This window comes from Cololabis saira, chromosome 11, assembly GCF_033807715.1.
Source record: "Cololabis saira isolate AMF1-May2022 chromosome 11, fColSai1.1, whole genome shotgun sequence".
Taxonomy (NCBI): Eukaryota; Metazoa; Chordata; class Actinopteri; order Beloniformes; family Belonidae; genus Cololabis; species Cololabis saira.
Window position 1 is genome coordinate 11,276,366 of NC_084597.1, and position 23,851 is coordinate 11,300,216.

Here is a 23,851-nt window from a genome sequence, read left to right on the forward strand (position 1 = left end):
GGACTTTAAAATACTTTGAAAATGTGGAATTGTTCTGTCATAAGCCAGAACTCCTCACGCACACAAGTGAATTTAAAGCTGTTTTATTCATTGTCTTGTTTGATCTAATTTACCATGTAACATGATTTGATTTGTGAAATGAGAGGAACATTGCAGCGCACGACGGGAGCTTCCTATCATCTGCTTTGTTCATGCATTCACTTTCCTCTCGATAAAAGTGTTTGATATCAGGAGTTGGTGACAGGCTCTGCTTATGGTGATCTTAGAGGAAGGAGATGTGTAAAAATCTGTCTGTGTGTGTTTGTGTTTCTGACTCCAGCAGAGGGCACTATGGGCCTCAAGCTGAGATCTGAAACGCAATAGATGATGGTATAAAATGCTTCTGCTCCTCAAAATGTTCTGCTTTTGCTTTGTTCGCGGGTTTTATGGCATCAAGTCCTTAAAGAACAATATCCATCATTAGGTAATTACATACAGGGGGGTTAATATGATGTCATCCAACCCAGAATGCATCAGGGCTGCTGAAACTCTCAGTTGCTTTAAGTTGAGGTTGAAAACCTTTTTATTTCTCCCACAATGTACTACAAACCCTATTTCTTGCATTCTCTTTTATTGTAACTTATGTCTGTCTCTCTTTCATTTTTTTTATTTTGCTTTTAAACTCTTTTTTTAATGCATTTTTAGAAATGTTTTCAGGTAAAACACTTTGAACTGTCCCGTACAAGTACGCTTGCCTTGCTTTTCCATGCTGAATGAAAGGATGAATTCACATCTTTCCTGGAGAAAATGAAAACTGTTCATGCAATTTTTATTTTATTGCATTGTTGCTTCACTTTACTATGGAAAACGTCACTTCATGAAGATTAAAGAATCCGCATTTAATGTTTTTTGTGTTTTTGTAAACATAAAAGATCTCTTATTTCTTCCTATAGAGCTTCATTTCGGCCTGTTCATTTCTGTAGTTTCCACACCTATTTCCAGTACTCGAGTTGTAAAAAAAAATCAGGGGGGATGATGGATTTTATCATATGGGAACAGATAATTTGTTCTGATTACAAATAATATAATATATTACAAATAATAGCACTGACCAAAACACCTGCAGAAATACTGCAGGAATGGCATAGCAGCAGTTAAATGCAGCCTTCTGTAAGCTTTAAATATCCACTGGGCTTACATCAAATACATCAAAACACAACAATAAAAAACAGTTTTCTGAACTTATCAATATGATTCTGTCCTTCACAGGATAAGTAAAATGGATCACTGCAAAAACTCTAAATCTTAACAAGAATATTTGTCTTATTTCTAGTTAAAATGTCTCATTTTAGTAAAAAAATCTCATTACACTTAAAACAAGACTCATCACTGGAAAATACGCCAATTTTCACCTGTTTCAAGTAGATTTTCACTTAAAATAAGTAGAAAAATCTGCCAGTAGAACAAGATTTTTTTTGCTTGTAATAAGAAGATAAATCTTGTCCCACTGGCAGATTTTTCTACTTATTTCAAGTGAAAATTTACTTGAAACAGGTGAAAATTGTCAAATAAGTTATTTTTTTGGTGTTATTTTTTGTTATGACTAAATGTTGAAATAGCAGTAAAATGAAATGATGAAATGACATAAGGGATGGAAAGGGGGGATGATTTTGACCGTTTTTATTAGTACTGCCTATTTCACACGTAAACCAGAGAGAAAAAACAAGTGTACATTTCCATGAGTGTGTAACTGGAGGTGAGGAAGGTGATATAAATGTAGAATAACTCACTTTGTAGTAGTCTGTGCTGTAAACATCTCTGGACATGCCAAAGTCCCCTATCTTGACCAGCAGGTTTTCTCCTACCAGGCAGTTCCTCGTTGCCAAGTCTCTGTGGACAAAGTGCTGGGAGGCCAGGTAGACCATACCAGCAGCAATCTGTTGGGCAATGTGCAGCATCTGGGACTGGGTGAGCTCCACCAGGATACTATGCTGACCGTCTGCCATGAGAACGGCATCAGGACCATGTGACCTGCACCCACAAACCATTAAATACTTCAGAGAGCACTCAGTCAAACTACAGCAATTACAAATCGTAAAAAGCAGCCTTTTTATTATTGATGAATAATTCATTCTGTAATTATCAGGGGCATTTTTACACATTTGCACTGCAGGCTTTTATAGAGGGAAAAACAAGACATAAAAATCTAAATCTGTCGAAATAAAGTAAATAAGCCATGGTCTTCATATAAGGGGCTTAGTCATAAATTCAGAACCATGTGGGACTTATCTGAGATGTAAATGGACTGATAAATGGGGCCCCATGTTGGACCCAGTGTTGGCTAAACGAGGCAGTCATTTTGTGATTTTGCCATCAAGTCAACATGTGAAACAATATATTCTGCTGTAAACGTCTGCTGGCAGCTCTATAGATATTTCAGCAAGGATCGGCTGAAAGAGCTAGTAGCCACTGTTGTATTTATTTAGAAAGATAGGCCTCAAAACTAGGTCTGTGTTGAAAAAAATCGATTTTCCGATTCTAAATCGATTCTCATATTAATTCCTAAAAATCGATTCTTATGTCTAAAGATCGATTTATTTTATTTTTTTTCCATCATTACAATTTCGCCCGGTTAACTTTAATCCCAGTAGTCGGACACACAGTTTGTCATGTCTGAAAAATGCCAGGTGCTTCATGGCAATATGTACGACGGAGTATTAGGGCCAAACTAAGACCAAAAAAAAAAGGAAATTACGAGAATAAAGTCATAATATAATGAGAATAAAGTCGTAAAATTACGAGAATAAAGTCGTAATTTTGCGAGAATAAAGTCGTAATAGAATAAAGTCGTAATATTATGAGAATAAAGTCGTAATATTACAAGAATAAAGTCGTAAAATTACGAGAATAAAGTCGTAATGTTGCGAGAATAAAGTCGTAATAGAATAAAGTCATAATATTATGAGAATAAAGTCGTAATATTATGAGAATATAATTTATGAGAACTCTAACAGGAAGAGCTTCTTCTCCCTGTGTTAAAATGAGGAATATTGAGCATCTTGTGAAGTTATATTTATATATTTAGAATATATTACGACTTTATTCTCGTAATATTATGACTTTATTCTCATAATTTTACAACTTTATTCTCGTAATTTTATGACTTTATTCTCGTAATATTATGACTTTATTCTCGTAATTTTACGACTTTATTCTCGTAATATTATGACTTTATTCTCGTAATTTTACGACTTTATTCTCATTACATTATGACTTTATTCTCGTAATTTTACGACTTTATTCTCGTAATATTATGACTTTATTCTCGTAATTTCCTTTTTTTGTTTTTTTTTGTTTGGCCCTAATACTCCGTCGTAAATATGTGTGCGTGGTGACGGAATAAATTAAGTAAGCTAAAATGATTTGTTTACTGCATGAACTGTTGCAATTTCTTTCCTTTTTTTGCACTTTAAATGGATATTGAAAGGCCTGTTTGAGTTATTTTTTTCTTAGTTATTTCACAATAATCTTTGTGAGATTATTATTTCACTAGTTATTTTACAGTCATATAATTCAGGCAACAGCTCAAAAAACATTTTAAATGAAACTAAGCCAAATCAATATCGAATCGGATCGAATCAAATCGTGATAATCGATTCTGAATCTTAAGAATCGGAATCGAATCAATTCTTGACATTTGAATCGATACCCAGCCCTACTCCAAACCGCTCTTCAGAAATGTTTTTTACAGTCTACGGGACACAACGGTGTAACTTATTGCATAAAGCCCACTGCCAGCCTGTTGCCACTGGTTTGGTACAGTGAAATGGCAGTGAAATGCGAGGGTACGAGACCAATTTCACGTGAAAGTTTTCACAAAGTGAATGGGTGTGATGGTCGGCTAATGTGTTAATCCTACAAACCATTTCCACGTTAACAGATCAGTTAACTAACTAAGTTGCTTTCCTAAATTATATACATTTCTACCTTTAGTAGCAATTAAATCAACCAAAAAGTCAGTATGTTGAATCTGTGCAGGCAATACGTTGGTCTTTAAAGTGGCTTATGTGCTTGACTGTTTCATGAGGGTGAAGCTTCATCTCTGGTTGCTAGGCAACTTCATGGTGATGACAAGACTGAAGCAGGTCACCAGCCAAAACAAAGAAAAACTAGTAAAACACAAGTTGTCACTTTTACACACAAGACGGATAAATTCAACCAACGTGAGCCGATAAGAAGTTAAATAATGATCTTCACTCTAACCAGGACTCTTGAATAGGGTTGCCACCTTTCAGAAATAGAAATAAGGGACGCCCTGATTTCAGCAGCGCAGGAGCCAAAAGAAAAAAGCCCCCAAACTTCTAAACTGAATAAAAATGTGTTTATTTTTATATAAAATTTTTATATAAAAAAACAAAATGCTTTGATTTAAAGTTTAAAGTGCTTTAATAGCATTGAACTTGCATGACTGTACAGACAGCCAACCATACTAGCAACTGAAATATCCTCCTATGCTATGTATGTCCACATCAGCCCAGGTGTATAATATACATACAGGTGAAGAATATGGTGTAAAAGTTAATTTATTTCAATAATTCAACTAGAATATGGTGTAAAAGTTAATTTATTTCAATAATTCAACTAGAATATGGTGTAAAAGTTAATTTATTTCAATAATTCAACTAGAATATGGTGTAAAGGTTAATTTATTTAAATAATTCAACTAGAATATGGTGTAAAAGTTAACTTATTTAAATAATTCAATTAGAATATGGTGTAAAAGTTAACTTATTTCAATAATTCAACTAGAATATGGTGTAAAGGTTAATTTATTTCAATAATTCAACTAGAATATGGTGTAAAGGTTAATTTATTTCAATAATTCAACTAGAATATGGTGTAAAAGTTAATGAAAATACGGTACAAATCGCGTCCCGAATTAGTTCAATACGGGACGCAACATTTTTTTCTCAAATAAAGGACAATTCCGTATTTTACGGGACGGGTGGCAACCCTACTCTTGAATGGCTTCACAACAAACCTCCGCCTCTATTTTTGTGTCCAAATGATCCCACCTGAGAAACTTGTTCAGGTCACCATGTTTCATGTATTCAAACACCATGATGAGCGGGTCGCTCTCCACGCACACGCCGTAGAAGGTGACTATGTGCTCGTGTTGCAGGTTGGTGAGAAGCTCGGCTTCCCGGTAGAAGTCCGCTCGGCCGCTCTCGCTGGCCTCCTTCAGAGTCTGGTGAAAGGTAGCGACACACAGACAACAGACGCACGGCGATCAGTGGCGTCAATTCAGTGGAAGCTAAGGTATGGCAAGGTTACGAGTCACAGAACTTAACTAGAGTATCAATCAACACGTCCAGCAAATACTCATCACAGAAGTCTGCTATAGCTTATCTGTGTGGTCAAGAAAATTTGAACTTTTTCAAATGCAGTCTCGCTCACTGCAAAAACTCAAAAAAAAGGAATATTTGTCTTATTTCTAGTTAAAATGTCTCATTTTTAGTCAAAAAATCTCATTACACTTAAAACAAGAGTCATCACCAGAAAAATAACTTGTTATTTGACCATTTTCACCTGTTTCAAGTAAATTTTCACTTGAAATAAGTAGAAAAATCTGCCAGTGGGACAAGATTTATCTTCTCATTACAAGCAAATAAATGTTGTTCCACTGGCAGATTTTTCCACTTATTTTAAGTGAAAATCTACTTGAAACAGGTGAAAATGGTTGTTTTTGAGTCTTGTCTTAAATGTAATGAGATTTTCTTTGACAAAAAATTTGACATTTTAACTAGAAATAAGATAAATATTCTTGTTAAGATTTTGAGTTTTTGCAGTGTATAATAACTAGTGAAATCGATCATGTTGTTCTGATTTGCATTTGTAGTTATTCTATATGTATTAAGTAATAGAATAATCAATACAAATAGACACAGAGTAATTCCATAAATGTATTTAAAAAACAAACATAACATTTCCCTTGAAGCCAAGGTGTGGCGGCTGCCATACTTTGGTATACCCAATTGACGCCCCTGACGGCGATGGTTATTCACAGGAACATAAACCGGATTAACCACAAGTTGCTTCGGGATCTGTACCTTAACTGCCACGTGGATCTTCTCCTGGTGTGGCACGAGGTTGTAACACTCGGCGAGAAACACTTTCCCGAAGGCTCCCTCTCCCAGCTCCCGCTTCAGCACGATCTGGTGTCTCTTGATGTGCTGGACAACTTCAGTGCAGAAGAGATCGAATTACTCACAAGGTCATCCGTTGGATTATTTACTGACGATGTTGGGGTCAGTCAGAAATTTGGACTGGGATATATCCAAGGGCGTAGGTTTGGTCTCAACATTGGTAGGGACGATATAACAGCATAACCTGCATGTACACTTTTTGCTTATGGAGCTAGAACAGTCTCATAATTCACAAATGCACATGTCGATCAACAAATGAACAGGACAAAATTCACAAATGCACATGTCGATCAACCAATGCACAGGACAAAATTCACAAATGCACAGACCGATTCACAAATGCACAGACCGATTCACAAATGCACACGCCGATCCGCAAATGCACAGGACAAAATTCACAAATGCGCAGGACAAGATACACAAATGTATTTTTGATGCACACACAAATATAACCTGATTTACAAACCTTTTTCTGTCTGTGAGCCGCGCTGGATTTGTGTGTGACTTTTGAGACTCTGACATGACTCAATCCACAAATATGTTTTTTTTAACACTGAAGGATCTGCAACCAATCAGATGTCTTCCGTTGTTTCAGCCAATCTCAAAAGCCACACGCAAATCCAGCGCAGCTCACAGACAAAAAACGTTTGTAAATCAGGTTATATTTGTGTGTGCATCAAAAACACATTTGTGTATATTGTCCTATACCCACGTGTGAATTGTTCTGTGCATTTGTGAATCGGTCTGTGCATTTGTGAATTTTGTCCTGTGCATTTGTGGATCGGCGTGTGTATTTGTGAATTATGAGACTGTTCTAGCCCCATATTTGCTGGGGACGGGACATTAATAAGACCAAACAGATTGGGTGAACGGGGGTCAGGGCTACATTTGTCACGAATATGAACCTAATTAATTGATAGGCTAAATGATCAATGCAAAATAAATCTGTATTGACTTATACTAACTTTCATGTGTATTGGTTCACCTGATACACGGTTCGAATCAAACCTTTGTTTTCAAAAACTACTAAAGAAACATTTTGAAAACGTCCAGAATATTCCAGGATTTGATTAGCAATTTAAATTGCAATATTTGAACATAACTTAAATTATATTAACATACACAATAAATGTATTAAGCATACTTATTAATAATCTCTTAACTATCCAGAATGCAAAAACATTTGTCTTAAGACCACTCAACATTGTCTGTCTAAATAAATAAATTAAATATAACTGAAAAAAACAAAAATAAATAAAATGGAACCTTCCTTCAGGTTAAACACTACGGCTTTTGTCCACAAGCACAGCCAAACTCAACAAAAAATGAACATTCAGCAAGTGAAAAGGGGTAAATGTAAGTCTGAACATAATGAAAATAATTCACTTAATAATGGTAGGGTCAATTCTATCCTTACAACATTTGGGAAAACAATCTAAATTACCTTTATATCGGAACTCATTATATAATGAAAATAAGGTTGCTTAAAAGTTGGTGGTAGGGCTGTTCGATTAATCGATTTTAAATCGTAATCGCGATTATGTAATTAGAACGATGTTAAAATGTGAAAATCGTAAAATCGATTTTTCACTTTTTTTTTTTTTATTTATTTATTTATTTTATTTTTTTTTACCTTGTCTGAACACATATTAATGATTGATACCATATTAATGATTGATGGAAATACCTCTCAATACCTGCGACAAGTGCCCCATCGGAGAGGCTCTTTAGTGTAGGAGGGGGCGTTGTAACATGCCACCGGGTAGACCGGCTCGTGTTCCTTGCAAAAAACTTGCAAAAACTTGCACCTCTACCTCCTTCATGGGTTGCATTATTATTTAGCATGCAAAGACCCAGTTTAGTTTAATTAGAAAATGTCTTGTTTTATTTAATTGGAAATATAACTTACTGTATGTTTGCAAGTGCTGATTTGCTGATTTTTTTTTTTCAGAGATAAAACTTTATATTTTATTATATTTTTTTAAACTTTTTTTCAACTTATTTTACAGAGTTTTGCACTTTATTCATTCATTTTTGGTTTAATAAGAGCAACGTTTGCACTTAAAGCCCAATGTGGCAAATGTTCAATAAAAAAACAGCATATTTGAAATCATTTCTTTGCCTTTTGTCAATTCACAAAATAATCGTAATCGTAATCGAAAATCGGATTTTGAGAGAAAAATATCGAGATTTTATTTTTGGGCAAAATCGAACAGCCCTAGTTGGTGGGGACAATTTGAGCCTCCTGAAAAGTTGGTAGTGTTATGTCCCTACCGTCCCTATGCAAACCTACGCCCTTGGATATATCACTCGTGGATTTGCAGGGCTAATTGTTTCAACTCAATTGTATTTTCATAGTTGCTGTGCAGGAAATTAAAAGGTTTAAACTCTGTGTAAAGTTTCCTTCTGAACAAATCGACTGTCCAGTCGGCCCCCAGAGCAGGGGTCACTATCATGATATAGCCGGAAGCTGACGGTCAATATGGCGCCGCCGAGCAGTGATCCCTGCATGGATTTATCAGAAAAGGCCTACGTTACACGGCATTTGATGAGTGCGACGGTAACTCACATGTGTCAGATTTCAGCATGCTGCCGGAGTTACGGAAGTACTGTGGGTTCTCAATGACAGGAATCTTTTTCAACCCAATGATCACTGCGTCTGGGCCCATCTCCGAGGACGACGGGGTGTTGTTGCCATTGGAGACGTGATGTAGAGGGCTGGCAGAGTCATCGTCGTTACTGATGACCGAGGAGGAGCCTAGGGAGCGACAGAGGAGAAGGAGATGGTGGTCAGGAAACAGAAGGAGGAGAGGGGGAAGGCGTTGGTCATGAAGAGAGAGGAATGAGATGGGGGGAGTGGAGAGGAGAGTGGAAGGTTGAACACATCATGAGAGCACATTGAATGGTTTTATTCACGTGTGTAATTGTACACTAGGGCTGGGCGATATATCGAGATTTTAATATATATCGATATATTTTCAAACACGATATGGTACGAGACAATATCGTTTATATCGATTTAAAAAAAAAATAAAAAATTTTTACATTTTTTTTTTTATGATTTTGATATAGCTTATTTTGTGACAAATTGACTTGAATGTTTTATTTGAGATTTGCACAAATGTTTTGTTAACTGTCAACCTCAGTGGAAAAGTCTGCCTGTTACTGTCTACATTGTATTATTTGCACAGTGTATTTTAATTTAATTGTTATGCAGGAAAGGGATATTTGTTTTATTTTATTCAAGAAGCATTTTTATTCTATATATGCAGGCAGTTTATTTTTATTTCATTTGTTTTATACATTTTGATATTGTGCAGACCTCTGTTAATAAAGGTACCTGTGTGACATTTGGCACGAGGCTTTGTATTAAAACTGACTGTTTTTTTAAGGGTTTGCCTCAGAAAAAAATGAAGCTAACAGAGATACTATGCTATAATGCTTTGGGGGAAACCCCAATTATGGCAGAGAAAAAATATCGATATATATCGAGTATCGCTATTCAGCTAGAAAATATCGAGATATGACTTTTGGTCCATATCGCCCAGCCCTATTGTACACACAGCATTTTATGGTAGTGTCCTATTATCTGAACGGTCAACAAATCTTCAACATGTACGTTTCAGGAAAAACAGCTATATTAGTTCATTTAATTCTTGCCAAAAGTCAGATGAGAAGATTCAGCCTCATCACGCAGATGTTTCCAAAACACTTAAAGGTAGGGTAAGCGATTACACACATACTGTATTTGGCCCCACAAGCAATGTCACAGATCTTTATCAAAGCAGACAACTGTGGGACAATGACAAGGAGCATGAGCAACCAAAATTTAGAATAAGTTATCACTTAATTTTTAAAAAACTAAGTTCATGGTATTTTCTAAACAGAAAAGGGATGAAAAGGTGTCTTTGTGTATCGATGGATCGGATATTGAAAGAGTGTATCAGTTTAGATTTTTGGGTGTAATTATTGATGAAAACCTCACATGGAAATCTCAGTTAAATTATGTTAAAACCAAGGTATCAAAGAATATTTTTGTTTTGAACAAAGTGAAACATGTTTTAGATTACAAGACAATGCGAATTTTGTATTGCTCACTTATTTTGCCTTATTTTAGTTATTGTGTCGAAGTTTGGGGGAATACATACACAACAAATATCAAGCCTTTGTTTATTTTACAGAAGAGAGCAGTACGGATCATACATAAAAAGGAGGCAAGAGAACACACCAATGGACTTTTTATCAATGCAGGATTAATTAAACTTAAAGATATTGTTGAGTTACAGACTTGATTGGTTATGTTCAAGGCAAAAAGCAGAATATTGCCTGAAAATATACAACGTTTTTTTGTGTTTAGTTCAGAAGATAAGAACCATAGAAGGAAATTTGATTTTAAACATCCGTTTGCACAAACTACTTTAAAACAAATGTGTATTTCAGTAAGTGGTGTAAAATTATGGAACTCCTTAACAACTGATTTAAAAGATTGCAAAAATATTCAACAGTTCAAGAAATTGTATAAAGACCACACAATTAGACAATATGAATTCAACGGGTAAAATATATTTTGTTGTTTTTGTTTTTATATTGTTGGTGAGTTAGTGTGTATGTTTTCTTATTTTTTTTGTTTTGTTTTTTCATTATTTCTTTTTTTGGTATTATATAAGTAGTGATTGTTGAACAGACGGACAGACCATCTTCATATGAATTGTTTTATTTTTTTTGAGAAAGGGGCTTGGTATATAAGGCTTTCTTCTTCTTGCCCCTTTTCCATCGTGGAATGGAACATATGTGAACTGTTTCCATGATATGGAATAAATAAAAATGAAATGAAATGAAATGAAAAAAAATTGTAAAATTAGAAGATGCAGGACAACATTTGGTCAGTCATCCCTTTCAGTGCTGGGTACACGCCTATGGAATTCTTTACCACCAGAAATAAAATCCCAAACAGAATTAAGGATGTTTAGTGCCAAAGCTAAACATTGGCTTAAGCAGCAGCAGAAATGCGAACATTAACTTTCAAGTCATTGTCAGTACAGTATTTTACTAATGTTTAATGTATTTAACTTGTGCAATTTTTAATCTAAATTTTGGAGCTGTGTTTATTTGTTTATGATATCTGTTCGCTGCATTATTCACTGTATTTGTATTATTGTATTTTGTATTCAATATCTTTTATCCTTCTTTTGCCTGACCAGGGACAAAGACTGCAAATTAGCTGAAGCTAGACGTCTTGCATGCATCACATTTTTCATTCTTTGTGACAATGTTGTATGTATCGTCCCTGTTAAATAAACATTAAAATAAAAAAATAAAATAAAATATTTCTAACCCAAAAAGAGAGAATGTACTCTCAATGACAAATATTGCTGCAGTCAATCACTGGAGGAGGGTCATGTCTGGGAAACGAGGGGGTTACATGCTGCTCCACATGAAGTGGGGGAGGAAAGGTTTGCTTTCATTAAAAACAGGAAGTGAGAAGCTCTATGTTTTGTGACGTGTTCAAATAACTGCCATGATGACGTCCAGAAATTACTTACCCCCCTTTAATTACCGTATTTTCTGGACTATAAGCCGCTACTTTTTTTATAGGTTTTGAACCATGCGGCTTATACAAAGGTGCAGCTATTCTGTGGATTTTTCTTCCACCGCTCGGGGCGCTCTAACCGGTATTACAATCAAAACTAAGACAAAATAAATGCAAAGAAGAATACGCTACTTCTTCTTTAGCAGATAGAAGTAGGAAGAAGCAGATTTCAAACAGATAAATAGATAAATAAATACCGGTTATTTTCTCTTGGTTCTGTCCCGTTTTAATCAGCAAAGTTTCTGCCGTGTTAAAAGGATCTATTTAGGTACAAACATGTCATCAGTTACAGTCAAAATCCTTCTGTACATGTAGTAAATATCTAATCTAACAATAGAAATATCTGCGGCTTGCATATCTTTTTTTTTTTTAATTAGAGCGGGTGCGGCTTATATACAGGTGCGGCTTATAGTCCAGAAAATACGGTATATTAGCTGTGATATTGAAAACGAAATGAATCAAACATGTGTTCACACCTCCACAGAGGACAAACTTTATACATGTGTATTATTAGCCTATTATTACTCTTTCTGTATCAATAGCAAATATGACTTTTATACTGTAAGGTGCCACTTATAACAAAAAATGTTATGTGATGACAGTGCACTTCCATGTCTCTTAATTCACAGATTTACAGATGGGATTATAAATAGCAGAAAAGCTATTTTAGTTTAATTGTGCTTGTATATTGACAAATGAAAAACAGGTGGTGTAACCAGAACCATCCTAATAATTAAACACTCCTAGAGCATTTGTTGAGATACTTAGCAAACGTTTCATTTCATTAAACCAGGCGGAATAGATAATCACTTATTATATTTAAGCCAACACAAACAGATCTACTGAGCGTGGCAGAAAAAGGCTTGAAAAGCTGAGCATTGTCTGAAGGCACGAGGTTTTTCTCTAAAAATTGTGGGGGAAAAAAAAATCCCTAAAAATAAGAAATGACCATTTCAAGAAAGTAATTTCACCTTTAATTCCAAACTTGGAGTTTCGTCCATATTTCAGGATGATCACCATCAAAACGCAGCCAGTCAAGGCAACTCCAGCGATTCCCACAACTACGTACACCTGGACAAGAAAGACAAAACACAACAGAAGAGAAGAGAGCGGGTTTGCTGTCAGGAGCCGTAAACTGAATATAAGGAGTCATGATTATTTACAGGAAAATGAGATTACTACGACGGAGTATTAGGGCCAAAGTAAGACAAAAAAAAAATTGGAAATTACGAGAATAAAGTCATAAAATTACGAGAATAAAGTCAAAACCTAATGTTGCGAGAATAAAGTTGTAATATTACGAGAATAAAGTCGTAATATTACGAGAATAAAGTCGTAATATTACGAGAATAAAGTCATAAAATTACGAGAATAAAGTCAAAACCTAAGGTTACGAAAATAAAGTCGTAATATTACGAGAATAAAGTCAAAACCTAATGTTACGAGAATAAAGTCAAAACCTAATGTTACGAGAATAAAGTCGTAATATTACGAGAATAAAGTCGTAATATTACGAGAATAAAGTCATAATATTACGAGAATAAAGTCAAAACCTAATGTTACGAGAATAAAGTCGTAATATTATGAGAATAAAGTCAAAACCTAATGTTACGAAAATAAAGTCGTAATATTACGAGAATAAAGTCATATTGTTGCGAGAATAAAGTCGTAATATTACGACTTTATTCCTTTAATTTTATGACTTTATTCTCGTAATTTCAATTTTTTTTTGTCTTGGTTTGGCCCTAATACTCCGTCGTAGATTACAGTAAACAACAAAGATTGAATGTCTTGTTGACATTTACTTGTTTCTTTTGCCATTATACTCCAGTTTTATGTGGAGCTAGTTTACATCCTGTTTTATTTTGAAAGTGTTGTTCCTCTCGAGTTTCATATCTAACTTGTTTTGCTTCGATGGTCCTTTTTATGTCCTGGCCATCTGTATCTGTTTCATATAAGCTTGTCGGTGTCTGCATGTGTTTATGTCGTCCTGTGTCTCATTTCTCCCCTGCCAGTCCTTCTGTTGTTTCTTTTTGTGTTCCCACACATTGATTTGCTTTGTTTTTCCGAGTGTTTTGGTTAACTAAGGCCCAATCCCAATTCAACTTCACTCGCCCTTCTTTTCTCCACTCGCCCTTCTTTTCTTCCCTAACCCCTAAAAAAGAAGGGGGAGATTTTAGGGCACTTGAGATCTAGGGCACTTGGCCCAGGTGCCTGTCCCATTTCTCCTACTCCCCCTCGTTTTCATCCCTAACCTGATCAGGAAGCAGAGAGCTAAAAGCTGTTTTAATTTCAGCTGTAGCGCTGTAAATATGGCAATTTATTAAGTTTTAATATTTTTTCAGGTATAAAGGTAACCTTTAAGATCCGCAACCGGGGCTCAGTTTATCCAAATAACGCCTGTTAAGAAATTTGCTCCGAAATTTTGAGATTTCTGTCTGCCTGCCAGCTCCGGAGTTTGGGTCCACGTTACACCAACGCAGAGCCTACGGCGTACGTTACATAACCTACGCCGTAGGCTCTGCGTTGGTGTAACGCGGAACCATAAATCCCTTTATTCTGGCGTGATCTTCGGCAACTTTATCTGAAAGTGTGTAAATTACCCAGATAACAGCTGGATTACTTTGTGGTTTCTGAAGACTATTATATCAGAAACATCCAAAACAAATCTGACGAGTCACAGGATTATTTCTCTCTATTTCTCTGAGACGAGTCTGCCTGTTTGCCTTCGGTCGGCGAGTCAAATCGACGCAGAGCCTACGGCGTAGCTTACGTAGCCTACGGCGTAGCTTACGTAGCCTACGGCGTAGGCTACGTAGCCTACGGCGTAGGTTACGTAGCCTACGGCGTAAACTAACAGCCTTTACTCCGGCGCGATCTTAGCGAACAATGGACAAAAAAGGGATTATGTACATTCACTGAGTGAATATTATGAAAGTAAAATATTGGTTTAAAACTAGAAATGTAATCAAAATGCATTTTTATGCAGAAACTAACTCAAAATATTGATTTTATTCACTAAAAATAAGAAATGTCCGCCATGTTTTTTTTTTTTTATTCAGTCCGCAAATGACGACGAAAAGCATTCTGGGAAATTTTCATACCCCCTCGCTCGCCAAGTCAGCATCTGAAATCCCTCGATTTGAAGGGGCTATTCTCAGCCCCTAGCCCTCGTTATGCCCCCTCCCCCTTGGTGAAAAGAGGAATTGGGACACCACTACCTTCACGGGAACGCGCAAAAGTTAGGGTTAGTGAAGAAAACGAGGGCGAGGGGTTCAATTGGGACGCAGCCATAGTTACCCTATTGTGGCAGTGCCTTTCGGTCAGTTAAAAGCCTTGTTTTGAGCAAAGTTACAATTGCAAGTAATCTTTAGGATAACTTACTGCGACGCTGTCGTCCAGAGGAGGGAGTGGCGTATCTGAATAAAATGCAATCAGAGTTATTGAGTGCAAGTATGAATATTTTGTTATTTTTCATATAACATTTGGAGGACATGTAGGATAACCTGAAACTCTTTCAAGAGGTAAAACACCTACCGGTGTCTATGCAGAAGATGTCCGGCACACCAAAGGATGAAAGAAAGACGGACATTATCATAGTTAATTTTAACTCAATACAAGTATTATAGAACCAGTAGAACCAGTACTCGAGTTGAGGGGGGATGAGGGGAGATGGCATCCCCCCTGAAATAAAAACAGTCAAAATCATCCCCCCTGTAAAACTGCCATCCTCCCTTTCCATCCCTTATGTCATTTCATCAATGAATGTGGTTTTACTGCTATTTCAACATTTAGAGTCATCACCAGAAAAATAACACCAGAAAAATAACTTATTTGACAATTTTCACCTGTTTCAAGTAAATTTTCACTTGAAATAAGTAGAAAAATCTGCCAGTGGGACAAGATTTATCTTCTCATTACAAGCAAAAAAAATCTTGTTCCACTGGCAGATTTTTCTACTTATTTCAAGTGAAAATCTACTTGAAACAGGTGAAAATTGTTGTTTTTTCCAGTGACAAGTTTTGTTTTAAGTGTAATGTGATTTTTTTACTAAAATGAGACATTTTAAATAAGAAATAAGACAAATATTCTTGTTAAGATTTTGAGTTTTTGCAGTGATCCATTTTACTTATCCTGTGAAGGACAGAGTCATATTGATAAGTTCAGAAAACAGTTTTTTATTTTTGTGTTTTGATGTATGAATAAAAGCTTACAGAAGGCTGCATTTAACTGCTGCTATGTAATTCCTGCAGTATTTCTGCAGGTGATTTGGTCTGTGCTATTATTTGTAATATATTATATTATTCGTAAACAGCACAAATTATCTGTCCCCATATGATAAAATCCACCACCACCCCTGATGTTTTTTTACAACTCGAGTACTGAGTATAACCATGAGTGGTTGCATTATTTTGAACTATTACTTACAGTAGTCCGGGTAATCTGTAAATGACAAAAAAGAGAAACAAGCAATTTAAGCAAACAACTTTAGAGGCTTAATTTTAGAGTAAGGAAACCTATAAGGAGACGGCATATTGACCTGTATGGTTGAAGTTAGGGGGGTCGATGAACTGGGCAGAGACCGTCTTCTCATCCCGGCCGTACCTGTTCTTCGCCACCAGTTTGTACTTGCCGTTATGAATGTGAGTGGGGTTGACCAGCTGTAGGCATCCGTGGTCCTCGTTCTCGGTGGACACGTGGATCATGGTGCGAATGTAGTCCTGCTCCTGCAGCGACTCGTTCTCGTGGTACCAGCGCAGCTCGGGCTTGGGGTTCCCGGTCACGGTGAACGGGATGCACCAGTGGTGGTCCCGCTCTGGAGGCAGAAGCTGCTGGATTGTGGGGGGAACTGACACGGAGGCAACAGAAGAGGTAGAGTAATCACGGGAGGATAGGATATAAACACCAGGATAAAGGACGGCAGGGGAAAAGCAACATGTATGGGTTGGGAAAATACAGATACAGTCAGTACTGGAGTTGAAGGGGGATGAGGGAGGATGGCATCCCCCCCTGAAATAAAAACAGTAAAAATCATCCCCCCAGTAAAACTGCCATCCTCCCTTTCCATCCCTTATGTCATTTCATCAATGAATGTGGTTTTACTGCTATTTCAACATTTAGAGTCATCACCAGAAAAATAACACCAGAAAAATAACTTATTTGACCATTTTCACCTGTTTCAAGTAAATTTTCACTTGAAATAAGTAGAAAAATCTGCCAGTGGGACAAGATTTATCTTCTTATTACAAGCAAAAAAAATATTGTTCCCCAGGCAGATTTTTCTACTTATTTCAAGTGAAAATCTACTTGAAACAGGTGAAAATTGTTGTTTTTTTTTTCCAGTGATGAGTCCTGTTTTAAGTGTAATAAGATTTTTTACTGAAATGAGAAATTTTAACTAGAAATAGAACAAATATTCTTATTTTGAGTTTTTGCAGTGATCCATTTTACTTATCCTGTGAAGGACAGAGTCATATTGATAAGTTCAGAAAAGTGTTTTTTATTTTTGTGTTTTGATGTATTTGATGTAAGAAAAATAAGACCAGAAAAATAACTTATTTGACAATTTTCACCTGTTTTAAGTAAATTTTCACTTGAAATAAGTAGGAAAATCTGCCAGTGGGACAAGATTTATCTTGTCAAAAAAATCTTGTTCCACTTTCAAGTGAAAATTTACTTGAAACAGGTGAAAATTGTTGTTTTTTCCAGTGATGAGTCTTGTTTTAAGTGTAATGAGATTTTTTTTTAACTAAAATTAGACATTTTAACCAGAAATAAGACAAATATTCTTGTTAATATTTTGAGTTTTTGCAGTGATCCATTTTACTTATCCTGTGAAGGACAGAGTCATATTGATAAGTTCAGAAAACTGTTTTTTATTGTTGTGTTTTGATGTATTTGATGTAAGCCCAGTGGATATTTAAAGCTTACAGAAGGCTGCATTTAACTGCTGCTATGTCATTCCTGCAGGTGTTTTGGTCAGTGCTATTATTTGTAATATATTATATTATTTGTAATGAGCACAAATTATCTGTCCCATATGATAAAATCCACCATCCCCCCTGATTTTTTTTTTTACAACTCGAGTACTGGATACAGTTGGGGGGTGAAGAAAAGGATGGAGAGGATCGATGGATCACACAACAATTAAACTCTGACAGCAGGAAAATGTGAAAGAGGAAAATGTAGGTGAAGGCTGGCATTTATCAAGCAGATGTGTTTTGGTAGGCAAGAGGAGCTTTATGGGAGGAAGAGATGTAGACACGAAACACGGGAAGTCAATAAGATTTGAAAAACGACACTAATGATAACAAACTTGAGGAGCCTTCTGCTTCCACAGGAAAAACATGGTCTAAAAGATGTGATTTAAAGCTCATTAGGGAGGAAATTAGATGAATTAAACTTGGGTATGGAAGCATCATTTCTGGAGTTGTATGCCATAACTGAAGTCCTTACAGAAAATGTTCAGCTGAAGAGTGGCCTCGATCTGGCCGACCATGTTCTCGGCGCTGCATACGATCATCCTGCCATTGTCGTCCGGAGACAGCCCCGACAACGTAAGGATGCTCTCTGTCTCCGAGAGATCAATCTGCAAACACAACATAGTTCTTTGCATCATCATTTCTGTGCATGTTAAGTTGGTGTGATGCTGATCTGTATCAGAGGTAGTAGTTAGATAAATAACAGGAATAATCGTTCAGTTGCGGCTACAAGCACCAAAATTGGCACACATACTCCTTAGGGGTTGCTCTTTTGATAAAACCATTGTGCCAAAAAAAAAAAAAGATGGCGGCCTTTTTTCAAGATGGTCGAATATACAATAATATTGCATTTGGCAATAAAATCCAATAGAGTTGTCCTATTGGAATGATCTTGGTGTCAAATCATAACCTTTTCACTATGTAGAATCTAAATTTGGACCCATGGACTTACACTCTGGCTTCCTTGTTCCAGATATCAGTCCCAGAATCCTAATGTTCTGCAAAATTTGAGTTTTTTTTGTTATGTTTGACACTGGTAAAATGGATGGCAGTGTATACTTTAGTATTGTTAGAGTTTTTGTGTGTGTTTTTTTTGGCACAATGGTTTTATCAAAAGAGCAACCCCTAAGGAGTATGTGTGCCAATTTTGGTGCTTGTAGCCACAACTGAACGATTCACCTGTTTTCTGCCTGTTATTTCTTTAACTATAGGACTAAAAACAGCTGACTACAGCTACGCGGTCCCCTGAAAAAGAGCCTGAGGAGTTTTTACGCTTTGACGTGTTCAAATCTTTTCTGTTGAAACAAAAGTCAAAAAAGGTCGTCTTCTCGACTCCGATTGGTCGGCTCAAATGCCGTCACCGGCTGGTCCCTTCTCTCTGCATGGATCAGGCTTTGCAACAGATCCAAAAGTTGGACAGGTACTCAGACGTAGGAAAAGCAATTAGTCCAGGCAGAATTTCTGAAAATGTGCTTATTTAAAGTGCTGAAGGCATTTTGTGAATATTTACAATATACAACATTTCTAGGGGTATTGAATCCAAATCTGCTGTATATGAAGCTCAAAAATGTCCCAAAATGCCTCAAAATTGAGAAATCCAACATGGCCGCCAGGCTGAAATCTATTTTTCAGTATATCTTTTTGACTAAACAAGGTACAAAAATTAATTTAATTTACTTTTGTAAGTTTTCCTACATGACAACCTCTTTATCACTAATGACCACCTTTTTCTCTATACTTGTGCTGATTATTGACACTTGATCTAAATCAGGACAGGATGTTAAATTCCCATGTGTGAAAACCTGTGAACATTTAATTCAAGTTCGTAACTTTTTGTACATTTGTTTGTACATTTGACCTCAAAACAAAATACAAGTAAAAGTAGCCTAATAACAATAATAATAACTGAGTAATTATTCATAGTTAAAAACAACTTTTTTTTGCAATATCTAAGCAGTTTCTTCATATTACATCCCAATTTGAGTTGGAGAGAACAAATTGATGGGGTTACCAAAAAAATCAATAAATCCATTGGCATTATAAGGCGCGTTAGTCATCTTGTCACGACGAGTTGTCTCCTTACACTTTATTATAGTTTAATTTATCCTTATCTCTCATATTGTAATATAGTTTGGGCAAATACTTTTCCTACAAATCTTCACAAAATTCCGGTCCTACAGAAACGTTTTGTTAGGATTGCAACTCGATCAGATTCACTCGCTTCATCTACTCCTTTATTTCACAAACTCCAGATTCTTACTATTTATGATATCAATATTTTTCAGATATGCGTTTTTATTTATAAGCTAAATTCAAGTGAAGGTAATATTCCTGGACAGTTCAAGATTTACTTTAAATTAAATTCAGAGATTCATTCTTATTCAACTCGACAATCCTCAGATCTTCATCCTCCTAAATTTCTCACTTGTAGATGTCAATTTTCGGTTAGATTTAGGGGCACTAAATTGTGGAATGATTTTTCCCACTTGGCAAAGAGCTCGTCCTCTCTGAAATGTTACAAAAGACGTTTGAAGGACCACCTGACTGCTGTTTTGTAACTGTTTTCCCAATGTATTGTTGTTTATGTATCCATGTTCTTTTTGTTTTTTTTTGTGTTTCACTCATAGGGACATATATATAATATAAGTTGTAAAAACAATATCCCATGCACACTCACACACACTTATTTTTTGTCTTTATTCTTTATTATTTATATATTGCATTATTAGTTTGCCATCACTTTTGTGTAGTTTTACTTTCTGTTTTTTGTATGTTAATCTTGACATGAAATTTTAATATCTTCGGTGGAGGCTTCAAATAAGCCCATTGGGTTTTTTGCCTCTTCCTGCACCTATAGTGTTTATCATTGATATTTCCTGTATATTTTTTTTTAAAAACTGTGCTAAACAATAAACTAAACTAAACTAAACTAATTCTGAATATGGCATCGAATTGCCCATGTAGGAAAACTTACAAAAGTACATTTAATTCATGTTTGTACCTTGTTTAGTCAAAAAGATATACTGAAAAATAGATTTCAGCCTGGCAGTGGCGACCATGTTGGATTTCTCGATTTTGAGGAATTTTGGGACATTTTTGAGCTTCATATACAGCAGATTTGGATCCAGCACCCCTTAATACCCCTAGAAATGTTGTCAGTTATAAATATTCGCAAAATGCCTTCGGGGTTCTGATTTTGTGAAAATTGACCCTGTCTAGTCTAGGCAGAATTTCTGAAAATGTGCTTATTTAAAGTGCTGAAGGCATTTTGTGAATATTTACAATATACAACATTTCTAGGGGTATTAAGGGGTGCTGAATCCAAATCTGCTGTATATGAAGCTCAAAAATGTCCCAAAATGCCTCAAAATTGAGAAATCAAACACGGCCGCCAGGCTGAAATCTATTTTTCAGTATATCTTTTTGACTAAACAAGGTACAAAAATTTAAAAAATTAAATGTACTTTTGTAAGTTTTCCTACATGACAACCTCTTTATCACTAATGACCACCTTTTTCTCTATACTTGTGCTGATTATTGACACTTGATCTAAATCAGGACAGGATGTTAAATTCCCATGTGTGAAAACCTGTGAACATTTAATTCAAGTTCGTAACTTTTTGTACATTTGTTTGTACATTTGACCTCAAAACAAAATACAAAGTAAGTAAAAGTAGCCTAATAACAATAATAATAACTGAGTAATTATTCATAGTTAAAAACAACTTTTTTTTGCAATATCTAAGCAGTTTCTTCACATTACATCCCAATTTGAGTTGGAGAGAACAAATTCATGGGGTTACCAAAAAAATCAATAAATCCATTGGCATTATAAGGCGCGTTAGTCATCTTGTCACGACGAGTTGTCTCCTTACACTTTATTATAGTTTAATTTATCCTTATCTATCATATTGTAATATAGTTTGGGCAAATACTTTTCCTACAAATCTTCACAAAATTCTGGTCCTACAGAAACGTTTTGTTAGGATTGCAACTCGATCAGATTCACTCGCTTCATCTACTCCTTTATTTCACAAACTCCAGATTCTTACTATTTATGATATCAATATTTTTCAGATATGCGTTTTTATTTATAAGCTAAATTCAAGTGAAGGTAATATTCCTGGACAGTTCAAGATTTACTTCATTCATTCTTATTCAACTCGACAATCCTCAGATCTTCATCCTCCTAAATTTCTCACTTGCAGATGTCAATTTTCGGTTAGATTTAGGGGCACTAAATTGTGGAATGATTTTTCCCACTTGGCAAAGAGCTCGTCCTCTCTGAAATGTTACAAAAGACGTTTGAAGGATCACCTGACTGCTGTTTTGTAACTGTTTTCCCAATGTATTGTTGTTTATGTATCCATGTTCTTTTTGTTTTTTTTTGTGTTTCACTCATAGGGACATATATATAATATAAGTTGTAAAAACAATATCTCATGCACACTCACACACACTTATTTTTTGTCTTTATTCTTTATTATTTATATATTGCATTATTAGTTTGCCATCACTTTTGTGTAGTTTTACTTTCTGTTTTTTGTATGTTAATCTTGACATGAAATTTTAATATCTTCGGTGGAGGCTTCAAATAAGCCCATTGGGTTTTTTGCCTCTTCCTGCACCTATAGTGTTTATCATTGATATTTCCTGTATATTTTTTTTTAAAAACTGTGCTAAACAATAAACTAAACTAAACTAAACTAATTCTGAATATGGCATCGAATTGCCCATGTAGGAAAACTTACAAAAGTACATTTAATTCATGTTTGTACCTTGTTTAGTCAAAAAGATATACTGAAAAATAGATTTCAGCCTGGCAGTGGCGACCATGTTGGATTTCTCGATTTTGAGGAATTTTGGGACATTTTTGAGCTTCATATACAGCAGATTTGGATCCAGCACCCCTTAATACCCCTAGAAATGTTGTCAGTTATAAATATTCGCAAAATGCCTTCGGGGTTCTGATTTTGTGAAAATTGATCCTGTCTAAATGGACAAATAAAGACATAAGCAGGAGAAAACCAAGGAATTGGCAAAAGTAATGTTTTTATTTATCTTCATACTCAAACATCTTTTCATTCACACTTTTGTTTTAGCATCAATTCTTCTTTATATTTAGACACAAATGTCGTCATTGTCCCTCTCCCATCATTCTGTGGGATCAGGGGTTTTGATTCACTCGTTCAATCAGTTCAATCAATTTCATATGTGCACTCTTTAAAAGTTAAGTTAAAAGTAAAGTTTCTTATCGTGACACTACTAATAAATTATTTGTAGAGTCATGCATATTAAAATTCATAGATATTGTATATTTAAAAACATTAGAAATTTTGTTTCGAGTTAAGAATAATAGCCTTCCTGCTTGTTTTCAGCATTTCTTTAAATTAAGAGAAACAAATTATAATTTAAGAAGGCTGTGGGTCTTTGAAAGATGTCGTGTGAGGACTAATGTTAAATATAGATGTGTTTCATTTTTGGGAGTCAAATTATGGAATCAACTTAGTGATGAAGTGAAACTGTGTAAATCTCTGTTGAATTTTAAAAAAATATTGAAAAGTAAAATAATTAAGGATTACAATGCTAAATGATTGGAGTAAAATTTGGTTAAGCAGAACAATTTAAAGGGAAATTTCTCTTTTTGTTTCTTTTCATATTGCAGATAATCTGGGTTTTCTGTTGGAAAGTACAGGGTAGGCAAATATAAGCTTTGGCTTCAGCCTATTCCTTTTTCGGTTACAGAGTTTATTATTATTTTTTGTGTGAAACTGATGAGTGTAAACTTGTATGAAAGTGTTTTGTCATTTACACACACACACAGTTTGAATTGCAAATAATGTAATGTAACAGAAATAAACAATTCATTCATTCATTCATTCACTCTTGGATTAGTTTTGCCTAATTTAGAGAGGAATTTCCGAGGTAACCCATCTCACCTCATAGTGGGTTGAAAGCCTATCCAGGTTCCACAGGATCACGGGATCGGGGGAGCCCGAGGCGCTGCACACGGCTCTGACGTTACCTCCTTCCATTTCGGTCACATTTTTGGGGTTGACCTGTACTTTGGGGACCACTGCAAGTTGCATACACAG

At 35.5% G+C, this 23,851-nt stretch overlaps 1 protein-coding gene across 1 annotated transcript in view; it reads right to left on the reverse strand.

Annotated features, from left to right (window-relative positions):
• The window catches only part of ntrk2b (neurotrophic tyrosine kinase, receptor, type 2b), a 41,480-nt gene that overhangs the window by 10,953 nt on the left and 6,676 nt on the right, over positions 1-23,851 (reverse strand). The window contains exons 6-15 of the mRNA XM_061733709.1: positions 23,696-23,832; positions 18,232-18,364; positions 16,307-16,624; positions 15,764-15,781; positions 15,160-15,194; positions 12,747-12,846; positions 8,755-8,943; positions 6,090-6,220; positions 5,055-5,227; positions 1,770-2,010 (exon numbers count right to left, since the gene is read on the reverse strand). Of these exons, the coding sequence (XP_061589693.1) occupies positions 1,770-2,010; positions 5,055-5,227; positions 6,090-6,220; positions 8,755-8,943; positions 12,747-12,846; positions 15,160-15,194; positions 15,764-15,781; positions 16,307-16,624; positions 18,232-18,364; positions 23,696-23,832 (1,475 nt within the window). The remainder of the gene's footprint in view (positions 1-1,769; positions 2,011-5,054; positions 5,228-6,089; positions 6,221-8,754; positions 8,944-12,746; positions 12,847-15,159; positions 15,195-15,763; positions 15,782-16,306; positions 16,625-18,231; positions 18,365-23,695; positions 23,833-23,851) is intronic.